Source organism: Poecilia latipinna, unplaced genomic scaffold (genome assembly GCF_001443285.1).
Source record: "Poecilia latipinna isolate Pla-1442-1.1 unplaced genomic scaffold, P_latipinna-1.0 Scaffold3, whole genome shotgun sequence".
Classification (NCBI taxonomy): Eukaryota; Metazoa; Chordata; class Actinopteri; order Cyprinodontiformes; family Poeciliidae; genus Poecilia; species Poecilia latipinna.
In genome coordinates, this window is record NW_015112619.1 from 165,242 (window position 1) to 188,178 (window position 22,937).

Genomic DNA, 22,937 nt, shown 5'->3' on the forward strand with positions numbered 1-22,937 from the left:
ATAAATATTTTAATAATTTAGTAAAATAATACAATTATTTTAATTGTATTATTTATCTGTCTGTCTTTTTTGTTTTCAGAATATGCCCTGGAGCACCTGCTGAATTTTTATTCAGCAGGTGCTGAATAAAAATTCAGATTTTAAACACAAAAGAAGTGTGAAAACCACAAAACATGCAACCTCAGTTGATTCGTAGCATAAAATCCTAACAAAATACTCTACAGTTTGTGGTTACAAAATAATAATTAAAAAAAAGTTCAAAGCATGTAGATTTTTTTTAACTATTATTTAATGTAACTAATTGGTTGGTTTTCATTTTTATTTGGACTAGATGAAGCTCTCCACAGACTGAAAGGCATTTCAATAAGGTTTTACACACGACAAGCATTTTATTGCAATTTCAGATTCCCTCGTTACTCTGCTGGAGCACATATAGCAAGCCCTAAAACTTCATTTAGACTTTTCATTAAGGGGGTTGCTTGTAAAGTGTCTTATGAAGGTCTCATAATTAAAGCCCCACAGGTACAGCAACGTGTTTAATATCAAAGACAATCATTCATCATGACGGAGTTCTGATAGAAAACCCTTTAAAAAGAATCCTGTACCTTTACCACATTAACAGATTGTTATACTTCATCTCAAGCAGCTGGACCGAGAACTCTGCGGTGGTTCTTCTGCTCTTGCTTTCTTTTGGTTCAACTGGTTCTTAAACACAGGATAAAAAGATCAGTAAAAGCTAAAAGACATAAAGTTCTGGCTCCTTGCAGTAGACTGGGTTCAGAGCTATCTGTCCAAGCAGTGAATATTTCACACAAGACCGACCGGCCCTTATTGACATGTTTTTGATGGAAGCTCCAGATGGTGGAATTTCAGCCAGTTTGCTCATAACAGCCCAGTATTCCCACACAACACCGGAAAAGAACTTTTCTCACAGAAGACATTAATCAAAACAAGTAATTCCCTCGTTTCATTTGCTACTTTTACTCCTATAAACTTTCACTCTGTGTTCAGTTTTAGACAAAGAGCTAAATGCTTGGAGCCAAGGGTGTGTGCGCTCTTGATTCCCAGGTTACCACTCCGTAAAGCCAGAGCTCAGTCCAGACACCAGATCTGTCGTTTGGTTATAAAAGCAGGTCACGCTGTACTGCGTAGAGACGACCAACTCGCCTCCTGTCAACAGGTCTTCTTCTGCTTTCACCATCTTTACCTCAGAACAGCAGGTCGGACGTGAGGCCTGTTTGATGAAGATTGACAGGATCCTTTTGGATGAAGGTCCAGGGATCGAGCGGTGGGGATGTCCAGATTGATCGGCCAAAATTCTTTCATTTTGGATGATTGACAATCGGTCTATAACTGAGCATGAAGCAGATCTTCTCCACAGATCTTTTCTATTGCCACAACTCTCTGTGAGAGGGCTGCGTTTCACAATAGTCAGACTATACTGTTGGAAGACTTTGCAACGTTTATGCTGCATTTAGTACAGAAACAAACTGGTGGAGGCCAAAGTCAGTGCACAGTGAAGCTGTGGACAGTTAAAGGAGAGGAGCCACCAGGACGCGATGCAACATCAGCAGCAGAAACAATGCAGTTCCCAGGTACAGCTTTCTGATTGAAGTTACTTATTTTATTGTGAAAGGTTCTAAACCCGACAGCCGCAACAGAAACATTGAAACGAGTTTACTGCTCACTAAAACCGTAAATATGACAAATCATACTTGAAGCAGCAGACTCCTCAGCTCTGACTGATGAGGAAAGCACCAGCTGAACTTCCTCAGAGAACAAATCCGACTGGAAGAAGCACATATGATCCATCTCCTAAACATGTTACACATGGCAATTTACAAGAAATCTGGACTTTCTGTTAAAAACTGGCTTTCTTTTAACATTTTCTTCACTGATGGTTTGTTAAAGAGCACTTGGGATAGTTTTCTCCCGGTAGGACGGCCTTGTCCATCGAGCTCACAGGTTAGCTCAACGACCACATCTGAGAAAACACAGGAATCGTGCTACGTTTCTCCCACGGCCACAGAAACGGAGGCGGATCTAATGTCACAGGAGAGAAATCAGAATGTTCTTTCAAGAGGGTGCGAGCAAATATAGGATCTGTTCTCCAAAACCGCCTGGGCGATCTTCTTGATGCTGGCGTCGTTGTTTTCTGGAGAATCTGGGGAGGAGAAATGCATTTGTTTAATCATCATCTGTCAGGACTGTGGTGCAGAGTAACAAACCTTGTAAAAAAATATCTATGTCCTTTGAACATTTTGTCACATTCATTTATTTAGAAAGACACAAAGTAGAGCGTCGCTGCAAAGTGAAATGAATGGTGGTTTTTGAGGAAAACAACCAGGGATGGAACCAAAAGGACCATGCCAAGTTCCCAGGACAAATATTAGCTAACCGGTGGCTAACAGAAAGCCCTTGTTGAAAGAAGCTCAGAAAAAAAAACTCTGTTTGCACTGCAACTAAACTTTTTGGGAAACATCCTAGAGATTAAACAATGCCGTGAAGTTCAGTTTACGATTGAGATTGATTAAAAGATTTTTGATCTAATATCTAATTTTTCAGAATTCACAGGAGAAGTGAATGCTGCAAGCCAAACGAGTCAATGCAGTCTGCTGTTTCTGTAGATAGACAATATTTTCATTTAAATAAACTGAACTAAACTGACAACCAACATCGCTGGGAATCTGTGTGTGTGATTGAACTGTAATGATTTACTTGATGTGAACTGGTGCTATATGAATATTTTTGGTTTTGGACATCCTCCATTAATCTAGACACACTCTTAACTTATCCATCCTGTTGTTATATTTATCCATTTTTCAGACACCAGCAGTGACTTTATTCAAGAACAAAATCTAGTGATGAGTCCAGTGATTCTTTTTGGTGTTATTGGAAACTTTTATGGCGGGAACGCTCTGCAGCTCGTTTCCTGTCTGTCCTGAGCCAGTAAATACAGCTGAACTAGAATTAAATGATTACACTCAATAAAAAAAAAAATAAAGTTTGATTAAAGTATTACACAAAAGTAAAAATGCCTGTTTTTCCCCCCGCCAAACAGAAGACTTTCCTAACTTTATGTGTCTATCAGACTTTTCAGAAAAATCACTAGTTGGACAAGGATTTATTAACATAAAACATTCAGATTTGCAAAGTTGAGCAAAAAAAATATGAGAGCCGGACTTCCTGCCGCCACCGTACAGCAGCTTCTGCTTACGTTTCTGCAGCTGAACCATGGAGTAATTGTTCTTGAAGAAGGCGTCGTTGCAGAATGTGTTGGCGAGCAGCACCTGGAAGGAGCGACGACATCACAGCAAGATTTAGAAAAATAAAAATAAAAAACATTTTAAAAGCACCAGTCAGCTCCACAGTGCATCCAGAAGGTTTTGCAGTGATTTACAAATGTATTAAAACTGAAAAAAATAAATAAATAAATACATTTACACAAGATTTCACAGCCTTTGCTTCACACTCTGTTCATCCAATTAAAGCCTGAATATGACGCCACAAGCTCAGCACACGCATCTGTTGGCAGTTCTTCTCCAGCTGAATCAGACCGGATGGGAGACGACCGGGCAGCCATTTTCAAATCTCTCCAGAACGGAGCAAAACGTGGGAAATACTTTAAACACATCCACGTTAATCTGTGGTGGTACAATTTCACACTGAACGAGACAAATCCAACTTTGAAAGGAGGAAAAATGAACTGTTCTCTTCTCTGCAGGTCAGATCTTAGTTTTCAATGAGAATCATGAGAATCAATTTTTGATTCTTTTGGCAAATTAAATTTTCCTGCTGAACAAATAGACTTAAATTAAAGGTGGACTTTCTCTGGGGGATGACAGTAACTGGGATTTTTTTTTTTAAAGAAAGCCATCAGCTGCTGGTAAGATGTTAACTGCCCGTACGGTCTGCGTGGAGTCCAGCTGTAACGGCTCTTGGCCGACACACACCTCGTGGTCGTGATTCCTGAGGCCGATGCTGATGGAGCGGCTGGCTCTGGACAGGACGGCCGTCATGGCGTACAGGTTGATCAGGACGTCCGCCACCCTCTTCAGGACGAGCTGCTCGTCCACGATGCTCTGAAACCGGGTTTAAAAGAAACAGAACAACATGAAGCATTGACTCTTTAAAACCGACGAGTACAGAGGGAGCAAAAAAAACCCTGGTGCAGACCGGACATGTCAGGGAGATGGAACTGTTGGAATAATCCAGGGGGCGCACTGGAGTCACGTTAGAATATTATCCAATTGGCTTCTTGAGACGTTAAGAAATGTCATTTGCATCCGGTTTGACGTAAAACGGATGGCGTGTGATTTAGAGCCAACTGTGTGCAAATGACGAATATTTGTAATTTATCATTCTGCTATGCACAAATGCAGAGCTTGGTGAGTTTTTGTAAATGTTTAGGTCTCCAAAAAGCAAATTCATTTGACTGAAGAAAAAAACTAAAAACAAACAGTATGATTACATTCGGCCTTAGCAGACAAAGGACTTTTTAGTCACTTCCTGTTTTGTGGCGAAGACTGGTGTCTGTTACAAAAGACTGATTCGATTTTCTCTAAGGGATCAACAGGACCAAATACCAAGCGTCCGTCTGTTCATCCATTTAAAGACATTAGAAAATGAAAATACCTTTCCGTATCTGTACAGAAGGCTCTCCACCGTCATCCCGAAAAGGTTCACGTTCTGCTCCAGTTTCTTAGCGCTTTCCTTTAAAACAGAAACAGAAAGTCACCAAGGTGCCGGAAAACTACCTGGAGGAAGACGAGAAAAGAAAAGAGGTTGGAGCAGCTTCTCACCTCCAGGCTGGGATGAACCACACCGTCCTTCCCCGTCAGGCCGAGGTCCACTGATGCTCCCAGCGACGTCCTCAGCTTCTTCCCAGCCATGTTCACGGCCATGAATATATTTCCTTTCTTCATCTCCCTGAGAGGGAAATAAACAAAACAAAAAACAACGCCTCTAAGAGACAGCGTCTAGAAAAAGTATTCACCGACTTGGATGTTGAACTACTTTTGTTGCTTTCAAAGGTCGGCTTGTTTGAGAAACAAATTAACAAAAGAGCAGAGAGGAGAGTAAAAACAGGTTTCAACTGAATTATGATCAATTCAGCCTCGTGAATAAACCGTGCACAAAAAAAAAAAAAACAGAAAAAAAACTTGTGCCGCTATATTTTACACACAAATCAGCATGTGCATGAATGGATATGGTCTGAAAGTTTGCATAAATATATGAAAACTTTTTATTTGTCATGAAATCATGCGGCCGCTGAGCTAATGTTTTCAGAGGACAGTAAACTACAAACCACCAAAACTCACCTACTTCCTCTAACCTATGAGTTCATTTAGTAATTAGAAACAAGGAGAATCAAAGCCGATGTTTTCTTATGATTTTAATATTTTTAATATGTCATTTAAATAAACACAAGCATCCTTACTTTACAAGTCGGCCCAAAATTAACAATATCACTGGCAGAGGTGGATGAAAATGTCTTGTTTGTGACAAGAAATTATATATATATATGTGTGTGTGTGTGTGTGTGTATACATATACACACATACAAATATATATATTTAAAACTGTATGTGAATTGGACATGATCATTTTGTTTTAATTTTAATTTTTTCCTTTGTTCAAACTAATTAATAAAATAAGTAAATTTCAGTTCAGAGATATTAAACATAATTTGAAAAATCCGAATTACATCTCAAGACAAAATGATTTCCCTCTCAATAACAAGTGGAAAATTCCACCAACATAAAAAAATATGACTTTAATCATATCAGGGGTATGAATAATTTAGACCCACGCTGTGGCGTTTTATACCTACTTGATTTTTCCCGTGAGCACTTTGCCGGCGTACTGCATCCCGGTGAGCGCGACGTACATCCTCAGGATTTCGTTTGTCCCCTGGACACAAACGGCAGGTTTACTGTTCTGACGTAGTTTACTACTAAAAACACTCAAAATGATAAAAACAGCAGCGGGTGGGAGCTTGTTGACTGTGGCAGAGAAAGATTCTGATTTTTCTGGCATTCATTTTTGATCCCACTTCTAATATTTAACTCAAATTTGATGAAGAAAGAAACTCATCTTCAAGTTACAAAGTCACCTGCCACCTGCTGGCCACTTACAGCAATAACATGCTGTCCTCCTATAGATAACACACTTGGCACTACTTTGTCTCTCTCCTAGACCTTGTGATCCGCTAACTGTGGAGTCACTTCTCATCAATGTAGATGCATGACAATTTTTTTTTGTTCATCTAAACCAAATGTTATAAAGTCAAGAGGGACAATCTTTTCATTTTGGTCAAGAGGTTAGCTAGTTGTCCATCAGTCATTAAAAAAAAAAAAAAAGACGACAACGAAGAAGAAAAGAAATCACCATCCTGTTAGCCAACACACCTCAAAGATGGGCAGGATGCGACAGTCCCTGACGTAGCGCTCAAACGGGTAGTTCTTGGTGTAACCCAGACCTCCGAGAACCTGCAGAGCCTCACTGCAACAGATCCAGCCTCCCTCTGAGCTGAAGACCTGCACACAACGTTCACACTGTGACCTCTCTGGTTATTACTGGGTTTACCATCAACGACGTCCGGCTGTCCAACCTTCACCATGGCAGCCTCTAACGAGCAGTCTGGGACTCCTGGTCGATCCATCATCCCCGCAGTCAGGTATGCCATGCTCTCCATCACAAAGGCATTAATGGCCATCAGAGCAAACTTCTCCTGCAAAAACAAACGAGTCAAAGCACGTCATCATGCAGAGGTGGGCAGAGCGGCCAAAGACTGTACTCAAATAAGAGTAGCACTACTTCAACATATTTTATTACTCCAGTGAAAGTAAAAAGTATCCATCCAAGAAGTTACTCAAGTAAGAGTAAAAATGTATTTCGTAAAAAGTACTGAGTAACTGATGAAATTATGAAATACTGCTTATTATCATTTAATATTTAAAATCTGCATCATCAGATGGACCAAAATGACAAAATTTATATAAGTAACAAAAAAAAAAAACTAAATTATGAAATTTTATAAAAACATCAGCCGTGTGTCTTTATTTGGTGAATTTTGGGTTAAAACATGTTTGTTTTCCATTCAGTGGGTAGAAAATCCAGAAATTTTGCTCAAGAGCAGAAATACTTCAAAATAAAATTTCTCCTGTAAAAGTAAAAAGTACAGTGTAGTAAAAATACTCCTAAAAGTCCTTTTTTTAAAAAGAAAAGTTACTCAAGTAAATGTCATTGAGTGAATGTAACTAGTTACTTCAGTACTCTGCACCAGGAGCAGTGAAGGGAAACCTGTGTGGTCCTACCTGGATCATCCCAAACTCACTCAGGCTTCTGTTAAACTGCTTCCTGCTGACGGCGTACTCCGAGGTCAGCTCTAAAGAAAAAAAGATAAATAAATAAAACCATTCACCACTTCTGTTTCTGGGAGTAGATATGTCTTCTTCTTTTTTTTTTTTTTACCCATCAGCTTTTTGATCATTCCAGCACAAGAACTGCCCATACTGAACCTCCCCGAGTTCAGGATGTTCATGGCGACCTGTTGAACAAAGACAGAACTTCATTAAAGCTGGGGGGGGGGGGGGGAAACAAAATATAAAAATTTACCTGAAAACAGAGCAGAGTTCACCTTGAATCCGCCTCCGACTTCTCCAATCACGTTTTCCACGGGAACAGGAACGTTGTCAAAGGAAACTTCACACGCTTCAAAACAAAGAGCAATTATGCTAACATCGTCGCTTAGTGTCATATATGGAGAACTGCAGGACTCGTACTAAAAGTGTGTGTTTGGCCAAAAGGTAAAGATGATGTTCACCAAAAAAAATATTGGATTTACAAAACCGTTCATACGCACCAGCACACAATTTTCCTGATAAACCACAGCTGTACCTAAACGTTTTCACACAAGGTTCTGCACTCAACACACGCATGAAGCCATACATTCCCGATGCAAAACTCCTCGGTAATATTAGTTTCGCGTCAAGTTTGTTTTTTATGAATCGCAATCTTTGCGTGGAAAGCGGTGCGCACACGTTTCAGGACCCATTTTGTGCAAATTGCACATTTGTGCAAATGCATCGTTCTCTCTGAAATGGCAGCAGAGAAATCAGAAGACAAAAAGAAACCAATATGTGGCTTGACTTTTTTAGCAAATAAAATGAAAGCATAGCATGTATGGAAGTAAATACCTTGAGGTGTGTTTCAGTTTTAAACATCTACAGACAAGTTTTTCTCATTCTTCTTTGAAAATCAGTCGAGCTTAGTTTGATTGGGTGAACGACCTCCATTTACTGTGAGCAAAATCTCTTTTCAAATTCTTTACCTTCCAAAAGAAAGGGTTGGATTACGGGTCTGGGATTAGGAAGGTACAACCATGTCTGTGGTTGTAGCGCGACAAAATGTACAACTCTTCCATGGGTATGAATATTTTTGCATAGCAGAGGTAATGCGGCCTAAACGCCGCCGAGCGCATTGCCAGGTATGAATGAACGTCTTACTGTAGGAACCCCTGATGCCAAGTTTGTCTTCAGGTTTGCCGCTGCTGATGCCCCCAAAAGCTTTCTCCACGATAAAGGCGGTAATCTTGTCTTTCTTCACACCGTCTACTTCCACTGCGGTCCGAGCAAACACTGTCATGATGTCTGCGAAGCCTCCATTTGAAATCCAAAACTGAAAACAAGAGAACGAACGAGGAACTCAAGAGTCGCTCCACAGAAATAGGAACATGCTGGGAGAGGGGTTTATATATATATATATATATTTTTTTTTTTTTTGTAAAATTGATATGCGTCACCTTGGAACCATTGATCAGGTAATGTTTTCCATCTTCAGACAGAGTCGCCAGAGTCTGAATGGAAGCTGCATCACTTCCACTGAAGGGAAAAGAAAACAATAAGAACATCAAACTGGTTGGCAATGTGAAGCTGCTATCCAAAGAAGACAAAAAAAACAAACAGATGTCTGGATATTTGGAAGTTGTTATTTTTTTTGCTAAAATCATCTGACTGGCCACCTTACAGTCAAAGACTTTTGTAGACATTCGGAGTGAACCAATTTATCAATCGGTGATCAGCTGATACTTAGAATTATGAGTTTTTCAGATTTTACTTTTTATAGGTGTATGTTAGAGTAAAATGAACATTGTTCTTTTATTCTATGAAGTACAGACAACATGTCTCTGAAATTCTGAAGCAAATATTTTGTATTTATTTGTAGAAATTGAGAAATGGTCAAAATAACAAAAAAGATGCAGCGCTTTCAGACCTCAAATCATGCAAAGAAACAAGTTTATCTTCATTTAGAAACAACAATACTGATGTTTTAACTCAGGAAGAGTTCAGATATCAAGATTTGGTGGAATAGCCAGAAGGTTTTCAATGGGGTTCAGTGCAGCAGGTTCTTCATTTTTATAAGAATAAAACTAAAAAAAAAAAAAAAAAAAACCTTCAGAGGAAACTGTGGACCCGGTCCTGAAGGAGTTGTCAGGATCTGTACCTGCCAGGTTCTGTAAGGCAGAAAGCGGCGATGTGTTCTCCTGAAGCCAGCTTGGGCAGATACTTCTTCTTCTGTGCTTCGTTCCCAGCAATCAGAATCCCCTGAAACCACACGACTCTTAGCACGCACACATCCCAGCGTGTTCGACTAAGTGAGCAGACCGAGACTCAACACAAATAAAGCGGCATGCAACAGCTACCTTCAGACCAATGGCCTGATGTGCAGCCAGAGTGACGGCAATAGAGCCGTCCAGTGCGATGATCTCGTTCAGCCGGGCATACATGGTGTTGGAGAGTCCGAGACCACCTGCGGTTAGGAAGACAGAGATTTTTATGAATGCATAAGATCACATCAGGAGATGTTGAGGATAATCTGCTTACTTTTCTGCACAACTTCAATTTAGCGAAGGACCCAAAGATTGTGCTCAAGTAAGAGTAACACTACTTTAACATACTTTTACTCAAGTGACAGTAAAAAGTAGCCGTCCAAAAATTGCTTGAGTGAGAGTAAGAAAAAAGAGTTTGGTAAAAAAGCGACTCAAGTACTGAGTGACTGATCAAAATCTACATTATTTAATATTTAAAAATGATTATTGCTGTGATCCCACCATCTCACCATATTCCTCAGGGATCATGATTCCAAACAAGCCCAGCTCCTTCAGGCCATTCAGAGTCTCTGCTGGGATCTTAGCTTCTCGATCTATTTTCGCTGAATCAACTGGAATTGTGGGGGAAGGGGGAGACAACAATTAATAAAATAATTTAATAACCAATTGACCGACATTACTTCAGATCCTCCTCTCTCACCTTCCTCGTTGAAGAACTTCTCCACTGGCGCAACAAACTGCTTAACCTCCTCCAACTCATCGCTTCCAATCTCTGGATAAGGGAAGACCTCAGCCTGGAGGAGACAAATACGATGACTCCAAATAAAAATTGTGAATTTCAGTTGTATTGTTGTCATTTTTTATACTGATTTAAAGAGGTGGGTACAGAACCCAAAGATTGTACTCGAGTAAGAGTAGCACTACATCAACGTATTTTTACTCAAGTAAAAGTAAATGAAAATGAATACATAGACTAAAAACTGGACAATAGACATTTTTAATGTGCCTTCGTGAGCCTGCTGCTTATTTTTTATTCTTTAATTGAATGTAATTTCAGGTTTTTGGTGAGTTTTCTTGACCTGGTTGACTCAAAAAGTGAGCTATTGCTGTTACAGGTTAACTTTCGAAGCTTCACAGAAAGACTACTTAGTGTTCCCGTGGCTTCCAGAAGCATTTAATGGTTTTCGGAGTGTCAGAGTACAGAGGAAGTAAACCTCATGTATATCTTGCTTTGTGTTGCTCTGTCCTACAAAGTCACATTGATACCAGTGAAGTTTGAACTGACAAACTTCAGGTCATGTGAATACCTTTGTACCGTTTCGCCTTGTTAAAGTAACTGTTCGCCGTCAACTGTCACGCATCTAAAAACAACTCCCCCCCGTTACCTTGTTGATCTGCCCCAGGAACAGATCCTTGGCGTAGGCCAGACTCCTTGAATGAGTTCTGATCGTCCTCCGCTGCTGAACACGCAGCGCCTGTTTCTCCAGGTGCCACGCGTGACAGACGAGTCTGTTCTTTCCGCGTGGAAAAGCTCTGGATAACGCGAGGAAGCTGTTGACATTCATTGTACTTCGAAGCACGTAAACCTTAAACCAACGTCCGTGTACTTGCTTTATCAAACACTGGCGGAGTAACCTTTCACCCGTCTCTGACGCATATTGATGACGTTGGTATTTTCACTGGAGATGCTTTCAGAGTCCCTCGTAAAATATATGTGTAAAATAAAAAAAGTATCAACCATTGCCAGGTTTCTTCTTCATTTTTTGATACATTTTTAAAAACCTTTTTTTAAAACGTAAAATTATTTCTAAAACCCTTTTTCCTTTTTCAAACATAAAACTATTTCTAAATACACTTTTAAAGTTTTATTGTTAGTTATGTTCTACGCTTACAGACATTTTTGGGTTTATATCAGAACCCTGGTTTGGAATGCTTTAATAAATATTAGATCATGACTGTATAACACGCTCTATGAAACAAGGTATTGTTACACTCATGCCTAGACTTGGGAAAGATCCAACTCTTCTTGATGATTTAAGACCTGTAACACTATTAAATAATGATTACACACTCCTATCCTTCATTTTTGCCAACAGCTTAAAATCAGGCACACATATTAATCTTATATTGGACAGAATTGTCTATAACCATTTAGTTGAAAATTAAGGTTTTGAATCATTTTTAGACTTTTATAAAGCCTTCACTCTGATAGAGCATGAATTTATGTTCAAACCTTTATATTAATTTCAGTTTGGAAAAAATATTGCTAATGTAATTAAAACATTTTAGGAAGATGCAAACAGCTCAGGGTGTTTGTATCTCAAATCTCGCAAAGATTTGAGATGGACAGAGTTTTCTATCAGTCAATCTTCTCAAACAACCTGAATGAAGTTTCTAAAATTCTCTAATGCATTGAAGCATTTTCGAAGGCCTCAGGCCTTATATTAAATTTAAACAAATGTGAAAATTTGCCTTCAATGGACTGTCATGTATCTACCGGTTTTACTAATCCTGTAAAATCCAACGTCAAATATCTGGGTGTGTATATAAATAAAAAATTAGTCAGAATTAGAAATTACTGACTTCGAAAATGTAAAACTAACTTTTACATTTACATTTACAGAGATTTTATATTTATACATAAATATATAAACGTGGGCTGATGCGTACGAGAGGGGCAGGAAATCATAAGATCTTGTATCTTCTACCTGCTCCTGTTTGAGTGGATAATGTAAAATTGCATGTCAATTGGGCATCATAATTTGTTTTATTTTGTTATTTTTGTCCATTTGAAATAAATAGAAATATTTCTCAACATACTGGAAAGTATTTCTAGGCTTATCTACCCTGCAGATAACACCAGGAACACCCAGTCAGCAATCAAATCTATTAATTGGATACATTTTGATATTATATGGATGCAAAAAACCCACAATATACCATGACTCTGGTAACCAGCTCATGCTTAGCTGCCACTGGCCTGTAAGAAGAGCTGTTCATACAGTCATTCACATCAACCACAAGCAAAATCAAAAGGCACTTCAGCTCTTATAGTGCATCATTTTATTATGTTCTCAATAATCGTCACAGGACTCGTTTTACATTAACAGGGAATTTGTCTACTTCCAAACAGAGCGCCTTCCCTTCGACTTCCACGCTCGACCACAAGAGATGGAGAATGGAATTAAAGGTGAAGACCATGTGACGTTCCTGGATCTGGTGATAATTCAGTCCTATCAGAGGCAAACAGCAGCAGCTCTGTGATTATGTGGATTATATGGAAGTCGGGGGGAGCAGGGATGTACTTTCAATTCACCTGTAGACATTGATAATAATTATACCTGGTTAAAAGTATAATTTACAGAGTATGTACAAGTATTTATCATTCTTTGCTACCACAAAAAAACATACCATCCATTTCCAAACTGCTCCACACCATACGTTTAAATCACAGTAGGTTTTCACACTCAGCAACGTGTCGCAATGTGCAGAGTGAACAGGAGCGCGTCGGAGTGACAAGACCGGATGACACGGCAGAAATCGTCTACATGTAAACAAGCAACAGAGATGAACCAGATTGTTTTAGTCACACATGCTGATGATAGAAAACAGTAAAAAAAAAAGAGAGAAAAAGAAAAAAGAAAAGGACAGATCAAAGAAAACGTAGGCATCAACGGCATGCAGCGAAGCATCTCACACTGAATTTGGATGGGCTGCTGAGATTCACGTTCATTAGCTTAGCTAGAGCTAGCATGACTGACACTGAACAAAGCCACTCAGCTTTGTGGTTTATGAATCCGTTTCATTATTTTTATACTCAGAACAACGACGGCGTATTACGGATGCCACAGAACATGAGCATCATAAAGTTTGTGTTTCAGTGTTTTCTCCAGACATACGATATTTTCACCAGGCTTTTTAAATTACATCATTTATTTGTGGTGCGAGGCGCCATCTTTGCCACAGCATTAAAGACTTTGTTGCACAGAAGCATATATCAATTACTTTATTATTATTATAGTATTTCTTGTAAACCACTGAATGTGAATTATTGGACCAGTGAGGACAACTTGAAGCTTTGATTATTATTTTTTTGTTTGTTTACTTGAAATGCAAAGAAAACCATAGATATGCTGGAAAGATAATTTTCAGACATGTGCTTGTAAATAAGACGACTGGTCTAAAATGTGTTTACTGAAAGGTTTAGAGAAAATTAGTTGGTGGAAGGGAAGGGGCGGGGGGAGAAACTGAGTAGCCTCAATGTAATCCAAGGATAAAGATAGTGAAAATATAAGAGTTCCATCTGAAAACCTAAATCAGTGGTGTGATTTACGAGTGGGAAAGTCCTTGTGAAGGTTTTATAATCTATAGAGCATGAACAGAGGTTTACTTTTACCCACACTTCAAAATCACAAAACCTTACCAAGTAATATTGGTCTAGTTTCTAAACAAACATCTTAGATCACTTTAAATAAGACAAAACTAACTTAGAAGTCATTTCTCAGCAAGATGTAGGAGCTTGTTTTAAGTCAATAATTTCTTAATATTGATAAAAAAATTTCTAGTTCCATTGGCAGATTATTTGGAAAATTTCTTTTCATAAGTGAAATAATCTGCCAATGGAACTCGAACGTTTTCGTCAATATTAAGGAAAAATTTACTTGAAACTATAACTGAAAAGTTACTTGTTAGTTTAGTCCTATTTCAGGAGTGCAAAGATATTTTCATTATAGACAAAAAACTAATGTTCAGATTCTCTCCTAATCTGACTGAGCTTTAAGTAGAAAATGGGCAAAAAAAAAAAAAAAAAAGTCAGTCTGTTCAAAGATGGTAGAAAGATCCAGAAAAACCAGCCGCTGGACCTGCAGTGAACGGTGGCAACATTTATTCTCCACTTTGGTTGATGCTCCACTTTTTGTATGCCTTTTATAAAATCCAAATAAAGCACACCTCTTCTGCAATTCTGTTCTAGTAATCTTTTATGTTTTTAATTAACCGAGATCGTTTTGGGAACACAGCGCCGCTAGCTGAGCGTTTCTTTTGCCTGTCTCAGTGTGGAAGGGGTTCACCACATCCAAATCCATGTGGATGCCAACTGCACTGAAACACCGGAGGACATGACAGAGAACACAAACAAAACGTTAGGATCCACCGAACAAATAAAATCAGACAAAACAAGTAAAACAACAACAAAAAAACTCTTACATAAAAAAATGATATTTGTCACTCAATCCACTGAAAATGCTACAGAGGCATCCAGCTGTCCCGTAATATGTCTGCTGGGTCGCTGATAAAAAACTGCTTTCTGAAGTGAGGAAAGCATACAGGCGCTGGCTGCCACGGTCAGTGACTCGGCGTGGCGTCTTCAAAACGCAAACTTGTAGAACCCTTCGAGGTAGCGGAGCAACACGGAACTCAGATTTTTACTCTTTTTTTTGTTTGTTTGTTTAAAACTTGTTTGACTTAAAAAGAAGAAAAGCGGAGCAGTTTACAGCCGGGAGCGAACGACGGCCAACTCCAAACACAACGAACTCCAGCGGATTACCGACGTCGTCAACATGGATGGGCATCCAGTGACCCAATACCAGCGCCATACTGGTTCCTAACTACGGCCCCCTCATGTGCAGCACTACTGAGTTTAACTGAACCCATTTGCTTGGCATTAATTAGAATAGTAACAGCCAATGTTATTATTATTATTATTTTTACAAAATATAATGAACAATAGATATTGAGTAAATTTTAGTTACTACCTCGATAAATCCTGTGGGTAATTGGCACATTTAGAACTGCTACCAGAGATATATCACAGTGCACTGTGAGCTACTGCTACATTAAATAACCACCGTCTCTGCGACGCCGTTTAGCATTTTCTGTTAAATACATAGAGGTTAAATCTCGTTGCTTTTTATGAATTTGAGACACACAGTGCTACACTGCAAAAACACAAAATCCTACCAAGTCATCTCGATCTAGTTTCTTGTGCATATATCTTGAAATAAGGCAAAACTAAATTACAAGTAACTTTTCAGCAGGATAAAGTAGCTAACTTTAAGTCAATAATTCCTTAATATTGATGAAAAAGTACTAATTCCACTGACAGATTATGTCACTTAAAACAAGATATTTTTCCCATAAGTGAAATAATCTGCCAATGGAACTAGAACTTTTCCATCAGTATTACCAATTATTGACTTAGAGCAGTGCTTATCAGTTCCAGTCCTCAGGCCCCCCTGCTCTGCATGTTTTAGATGTGCCTCTATTCCAGAACAGCTGATTCAAATGATTGCATGACCACCAAGTACTGCAGAAGCCTGTTAATCACCAACATATTCAATCCAGGTGTGTGGCAGAAGGGAAACACCTAAAACATGCAGGGCAGGGGGGGTAAGGACTGGAGTTGAGAAACACTGACTAGAGCAAAGCTACTTTATCTTGCTGAAAAGTTACATGTCAGTTAGTTTTGTCTTATTTCAAATCTACTAAGTAGCGATTTATTGGTGCTGATTTCCTTCATTTTGGGAGTTCAGTGATCGACTGATTTTTACATGTGAAGCCGATCTTATCCACCGATCTTATCTCGCTTGGCAAAGGTCAAAGAATCAACCACTGTCCTCTTTTGCTCTCCAGTGAGAAAGGTTTTACTGACAGACCAGCCCACCAAGTCATGTCTGCATGTTTACAATTAACAATAGTCACCCCACTGTTGCCAACTCCACAACTTTCTTGCCAGAAAACTGCAATCGGTGCACCTCTAGTACCAAGACATTTTCTCTAGAAACTAGACCAGAAATTCTTGGTAAGATATTTTGTTCTTTTGCCATGCTTGTGGTCTTTGCATGAGTCTGTCACTCCTGAAGCAGGCAGACAGAACTTGAAATGAAATGCAGGGGATGAAGGAGGGAAAGTTTGCAGAAACATGACGCCAAACAAAGTCTATGCTGGAGTCTGGATTCATCTGCAGACCAGAGACGCACAATGTGACGATTTCATCCGGTAAAAGTCTTTAGAAGGTACGGTACGCCGTGATCCACTCACACCACTGTGCTGATGCCGCTGTGTTTGGGCTTGGTGCTGCTGCTGGGAACCTGAGACGTTGGCGTTGGCGTCGGCGGCGGGCCGTGAAGGTGGCCGCCGTGGGCAGAGTGGCTGCCGTGGCTGTGCTGTGGATATGGCGGGTAGGGCGGCTGCTGGCCATGAGATGGAGGCACGTGGCACTGGTGTGGCGCGTGCTGCAGATGGGGCGGTGGGTGGTAGTGATGGTGGTGGTGGTAAGGCGGGGGATTCTGGGTCACATGGCAAAAGGGGATGGGGTGAGGATGGACGGGAACGGACGAGTCCGACTCTGCTCGGGCCGCGTGGTGCAGGTTAGCCGGGTGCGGGGCGTGGGAGACAAGGGTGGGGTGTGGGCTCTGGGGTCCAGAGCAGGGGCCAGGCGACTTCACCCGCCTGGTGCCAAACAGAGACCCGAGCAGGGAGGAGGAGCTGGGCAGGGAGTGTCCGCTGTGACGGGACGCACAGTCTCGACCCGAAGGGGTTCTCCGCCGGATGTGAGGACTGCTAATGATGGAGCCCTGCAACGGAGAAAACAAACGTCATGGAAACACGGGGCAAACACTTCTTCTTAACCACACAGATGCAGGGAACATGCTGAAAGGACAACTTTCGTAACGCAACTGTGCGCTATCTGTTATTGCATCAATGGAAGAGTAGAACTACAACAGTCAGCTTCCACATATGGGTTTCAAGGTGAGTCTAAGGTCAGCAGAGCAGCATGACGACACGAGTCTGAACTACAGTTAGGCTAGTCATGCAGTGAACAACCAAGCCTAATTCAACAGCCACAGCAGAATGCATGCACAGTGCTGCAAACAAGCAACGGAAGCTGCAAAACTGAACAGCACAACAGACAGAAACAATAAATCTCATAGAATCTGCACACTGAGAGCGAGCAACGCAAAAGGCGGCCGGAGGCAGCGGGGCAGCAGCCGCTGCCTACTTACTTCCAGATTGCTGTCTAGTGATCCTGCACTGCTGCGTCTCCCGCGCTTTCCTGCCCAGGACACGACAGATAAGACATGCCTGGTTAAAACATGGAGGTGCACACACCCTGTCTGTCCACAGGGGGCGATGCGGACACATTCTACGAGCCACGCAGCTAGCTAAGCAGCTGACTTTGGTCCAGGTGTTTGGGAAGCTAAGGGTCGGGGGCAAAACTTATCCGAACTATCGCCAGAACAGTAAGGGTTTGTTTGGGTGGCTACATGACGAGCTAAGGTTCTACTAGCAGGAGACTCTCGGAGCAACAAATAGGCTCCACTCGGAGAGAAATGAAGGAAGAGTTTATTCATTTTCAATATCATTTCCAAATGAGACAGAAAAATAAAACACCCCAGGTTAAGATATTGTTAATTATAGCTTTCTCACAATGGAAGTAGCACTATCTATTTAACAGTTCATCTTTATTTCAGCTTATAAATGGTAGTACGCTACATAACCAGCTCCACCTTTAGCTCCAGCTTCAGATCTTTTGGCGTACAGACTGAACATTTCACCAACTGTTCTTTATGAAACTGTCAGGCTCAGTCAGACAGTTTGGAGGACATCCGCTTTTAAATTGTTCTCAGATTCATAGTTGAAACTAGGTTGAGACTTTGACTTGGCCATTCTAACTCACAAATATCTTTTGACCTAAAGTGTCCAATTGCATCTCCAGCAGCGTTCACAGGAAAGATAACCTCTGTCCCACCTGAGAGAAGTTGGTCCCCCCCCCCCACCTTCTTCAAATCGGACAAAATTGGGGTCAAATGTTTGTGCTGGTTTGTGTAGCAAAAATTTTCATTTGTGCCGCTATCACTTTAAAGATATTAAGAAATGTTTCCAGAGGTCATAAAAGGTCAACCAGCCGCTCCTAAATTCTTCAATTCGGATAGAATTGGTGTCAATAAACTCGACTGTGCTTCTGTAGCAAAACTTTTTGTTTGTGCTGCTTTGGCTTTGAAGATATTAATGAAGGTTTAAAGGTCTAAACGTCAACCAGCCCCCACATTTACTTGACCAAAATGACCCATGTTGTAGTGGGAAATAAGGCAATGTTGTGTTCAAGGTCATGTGTGACGCTTGTTATCAGCTACACGCGGCATTTCGCGTGGTCAAAACATTGTACGATTAATTTCTGCCGACCTGCTGGTCGTCTTGGTGATTAGCTGACCTGAATTTTATCTTGAATAAATGAGAAAAGGAACAATTTCCTTCCAGTTCACAGTAATCCACTGGTTTCTGTCATAATAAAATGCACTGAAGGTTGTGGTTGTGATTAAAAACATAAGAAAAAAAAAAAGCAAGCATCAGTTTTTCGAAAACTGTATGGGCAACAGGCAACATACCTTATTTTTATTCTCAAAAGCAGCTAAGATAAAGCTCAAACCAGCCATGTCATTTTACTGGTGTCTTTGGGTTTTTGTGCCGATGCTTTTCTGCAGCAGAGCATCTTCTGCTGCTGCTCGCTTTGGATGAATAACTGGAGAACTTTAATCCCTCCTTCTCGCTAAGAAGCTTGGATTGATCACAGTGACCTACAAAGCGGTGTTCCTCCCTCCTGCTAGCGACACAAGCCTATTAGTGGGTGGCTTCAAGTAAAGAACACCTGGGTGTCTCGGCAATGGCGTTGATTTCCTTCCCTGCTCCTGTACTGGGAGTCTGACTATCCAAATCTTCCTTTTCCCAAACGTCCAATGAAACCGGAATGAAAAGCGTCATGCCGGCATCCAGCTGGAGTATTTGCTTTTCTCCAACCAAAAAGTAGAACGAGATGGAAGTCAGGGCACTGATGTAACATTAAGACCTTACCTGCGTCTGAGAGATCCCGTAGGGAGCTGCTGAGCGCGCTCCTCTTCAGGCCCTCACCGACGGCGTAGCTGTCGTCCAGGCTGGTTCGGCTCAGGTTTCCGTTCCCAGTTTCCTTCTTTAACCCAGAACACTGGGACATGCTGGGCCTCACCAAACCCTTCTGCTTCTCCAGCTCAGCTGCACACCAAACAAACACGCAACATCTGAGTGTCTGTCGCTTGGGCACCACATATTTAAAAGGAATGAGAATATGAAGAGAAAGGACAGAATGAAAGGCTCTGCTTACATTCTATCCGATACTTCTCCATCTCTTGGACTTCAGCAATAGATTCTCGCAAATCGTCGGTAAACTTCTTGCGGTCCTGAGGATTGGGAGCATTGAAATTAATGAGGACCTTGATGTCTGCGCCGGGAATGGCCGAGGTCAGGCGCAGGCCGTTGGGATAATCTGAAAAAAAAAAAAAAAAGAAACAAAAGACCTTCATATCTAGGAGTGCTTCCTATCTGGAGAACTCCTAAATATTGCATTTTATATATTTAAACTGATTCATGGAGACAGAGAGGTCACTGTAGCTCAAACAACTACTGAGTGCCGTCTTTGAATGCCCACAATCTGAAACCTTGAAGCAGACGGGCGCCCTGGGTGTCAGCTAAGATCAGGCATCTGATCTTATCTATGAATCCCATAGTTTTTTCTCATGTTTAGCTACTTCATCTTAAAACTAATTTTTGTTAGTTGCTGCTGGTGGCCCATTGCATTGTGGGATGCCTCGCTGGCCGATCCCAACTGCCACATTTGAACCAGTTGCGAAAACTAAATAGCAAAGGCATCTTGCTATTATACTTTATATGGGAATAAGCTCTTTGGTCAAGACTTTTCCAATATTCTTGAACTGGTCTGAAGTGTTATTCTCATCATATTTCTCCAAACGACAAAATATTAGAAAGCAGAGTGTTTTAGGTGTGTCCTTAAAATACATCCACAGGTGTAATTCACTCAGATGTGTCAGGGAACCTATTAGAGGTTAGTGAAAGAAAGCTTAATGGTTTAACCAAATATGTACAACATATGGTGCCAGGACTAAAACAATTTATCCGATTAATGGTGATTGAAATAATCATCAACTAATCATCCTCAGAGTAGATATTAAGTCAAAACTATGCATGAAAAGCCTTTTCTATCTGCAAGTATGGTCTATGCAACTGCTCAAGTGGCTCAGTTTCAGCTTCACCCAGTTTAAGAAAAAAAAAGTAAAATAAAATATTCTGTTGACTGTCTTCTTTGCAGAAAGTCAGAATAAAACAGATGAGGTCCTGGTCTAGTACCGGAAACACTTTGGTGGGAGAACCCAACCTGAAAACTCAGAAGCCTAAATGTGTTCTGACTAAGCATGAAACGTATTCAAATAAATAAAGAAAACATACTTACACTGATTCTCAAATAGCAGAACTTGCATGCTGTAGAGCGAGAAGGACTGACGAAAACTGTATGTCACCGAGTTCTTTTTCTTTTGAAATATTTTGGTAACCTAAGAAAAATAAGCAGATATGTCTTGCTGAGACTCATTGATAAACGGTAAAAACCTTCAGTCTTAGTGTTTGTGGAAGAACGGTTTGCCACTAGCGGACGTACCACTAGCAAGTCATTAAAGAGGAAGATCTCCCTCTGGTGCAGGCCCAGCTTCTGCTGCTTGTTGGGATCAGGTACTTCAAACAACCTGCAGTAACACACCAGCCTCCGATGGGGTAGCGACAGCACCTGCACAGGATCCATCATCATTTCAGAGTCAAAGAGGCAATACGATTTCTCTCCAGCAGATACACATAGATCATTTGAGAAGTATAATTAGCAAAAGTCGCCCCACTGCTGCCAATTCAGCAACTTTCTCGCTATATGTTTAGTGACATTTCAGTAAATCAATAATCGGCCAGAAAACTTCAATCGGTGCAACCCTATTAGTAACTACTGCCATAACAGAAGTATTGATATTGGATATGGATATTAGCATACAGTTAAGACATACAGCCAGAGCCACAAGGAAATGGCTTCGATCAAAGCACATCCATACATTGGACTGACATAGTAAAATTCCAGACCTAAGTTCATTTGAGAAGCTGTCAAAAGACTTGAAGATGATGTCCACAGATGATCTCCATCAAATCTGAAGCCAAAAGCTTTAAATACATTTACTAAGAACAATGGGCACAAAAATTCAGCCTGCAAAACTTCAAAGATGGTGGAGACATCTACAAAAAAAGTAGTTGTAAAAATCATTGAGCCAGACATTTTGCATATTGAAATGCTTTTCATATTTTTCATTTCATTCATTCGCACTCTCAGTGTTGCACAACTGGTTTGCTTATTCTAGTAAAATACACTGAGAGTTCTTTGTGTAACAGGGGCAGGATGAGTCAAAGTTCAAGGGGCATGAATGCTAACATGAGAATGCTACATATCAACACATAGAAATAATACTTACACAGCCAAGACCTTGGTGTAAAGACCCAATCTGCAATTACAATGGAAACACATTTTAATGTTATTGAACACGTGGAAACTTTTGCAATAGATTTAGGAAAATAATACAAGTTGAGATCAGATCAGATTTGCAAACATCCTGGAATATTTTCCAGGTTTTTTTTTTCCATAATAAAGACGTTGTTATGGCTTTTTTGCAGTTCTGGCCCCGACAAATTCAAAAAAGATAAATAAATAAAATAAAGCAACCAAAGTGGGCCAGGACATTTGTCACTGTTCCTATTTACACTTTACAGTCAAGTTTAAATGCATATTTCAGCATGTCAGCATGAAGGGATCTTCATGGTATCTAACATTATGACCCCAATAGCTTCACATAAAGAATGAAAGCAACCTTACCGGTTTTTTCCCAACAATCAGTTTTTCCACTTTCTGAACCTGGGACACGTGATCTTCATTAGTCCTGAGCTCTCGCTTTCGAATCCGCTCGTATATCCCCACCAGCATCTCTCGGGGTATGTCCTCCCCGTCGTCAACACCTTTCAGAAAATGAGGAAGAGATATTGAGAGAGGAAGAGTTAGTTTAATTTTTATGGATTTATGAATGCAAATAAACTGCTGATTTTAGATTAATCCTGCTTTTCGCATTTTTAGCTAGCTTATTTATTCTTAGCTAGCTTATTCGTTTATAGCTGGTTTATTCATTTTTAGCTAGCTTCACTGCACAGTCACAGTTAGCTTGCAGAAAGAGCCCAAAGCCGTAAAATAAACAAAAGTAAATAAACTGACCAGTTAGATTTAGGTTTAGCTGATTTTGAATAATACCCTCAGTTTAGTGGGATTTTATGAGGTAAGACAACACAAATTAGTGCGTAAGAGTGAAGTGGGAACTTTTAGTTTTGGGCTTTAATGTGACAAAAGGCACCTGACAAGTTAGAAGTTAAGTTTATGGTGAGTTGGATGTTGAAGCAGAGTTGTGACAGTGAGCTGGAAGCT

General features: G+C 40.3%; 2 protein-coding genes and 1 long non-coding RNA gene across 5 annotated transcripts in view; all 3 read right to left on the bottom strand.

Moving 5' to 3' along the window:
• Nucleotides 1-523: 523 nt before the first annotated feature.
• acad9 (acyl-CoA dehydrogenase family, member 9) lies at nt 524-11,281 on the bottom strand. Its single transcript, XM_015046605.1, has 18 exons — nt 10,999-11,281; nt 10,314-10,407; nt 10,123-10,224; nt 9,707-9,813; nt 9,508-9,608; nt 8,807-8,885; nt 8,511-8,682; nt 7,643-7,716; nt 7,477-7,552; nt 7,320-7,390; nt 6,614-6,733; nt 6,411-6,539; nt 5,834-5,913; nt 4,803-4,929; nt 4,636-4,713; nt 3,954-4,082; nt 3,218-3,290; nt 524-2,164 (listed from the first exon to the last, which is right to left on the bottom strand). Exons 1-18 carry the CDS (start codon nt 11,176-11,178, stop codon nt 2,064-2,066), a joined length of 1,893 nt encoding a protein of 630 aa, XP_014902091.1. The 5' UTR covers nt 11,179-11,281; the 3' UTR covers nt 524-2,063.
• A 1,378-nt stretch (nt 11,282-12,659) lies between these two features.
• On the bottom strand, nt 12,660-14,100 carry LOC106956251 (uncharacterized). Its single transcript, XR_001426742.1, has 2 exons — nt 13,025-14,100; nt 12,660-12,929 (listed from the first exon to the last, which is right to left on the bottom strand). It is a non-coding gene; the product is annotated as an uncharacterized LOC106956251 (long non-coding RNA).
• Nucleotides 14,101-16,493: 2,393 nt separating this feature from the next.
• Nucleotides 16,494-22,937, bottom strand: part of iqsec1b (IQ motif and Sec7 domain ArfGEF 1b) — a 36,042-nt gene continuing 29,598 nt past the window's right edge. For 2 of the 3 annotated variants that reach the window (XM_015046724.1, XM_015046806.1), the window contains exons 7-14: nt 22,341-22,480; nt 21,943-21,972; nt 21,096-21,221; nt 20,892-20,991; nt 19,749-19,910; nt 19,463-19,639; nt 17,617-17,666; nt 16,494-17,187 (exon numbers count right to left, since the gene is read on the bottom strand). In XM_015046724.1, coding sequence (XP_014902210.1) covers nt 16,648-17,187; nt 17,617-17,666; nt 19,463-19,639; nt 19,749-19,910; nt 20,892-20,991; nt 21,096-21,221; nt 21,943-21,972; nt 22,341-22,480 — 1,325 coding nt within the window. In that variant the 3' untranslated portion in view covers nt 16,494-16,647. The remainder of the gene's footprint in view (nt 17,188-17,616; nt 17,667-19,462; nt 19,640-19,748; nt 19,911-20,891; nt 20,992-21,095; nt 21,222-21,942; nt 21,973-22,340; nt 22,481-22,937) is intronic. The other variant, XM_015046892.1, reaches the window with a different exon arrangement.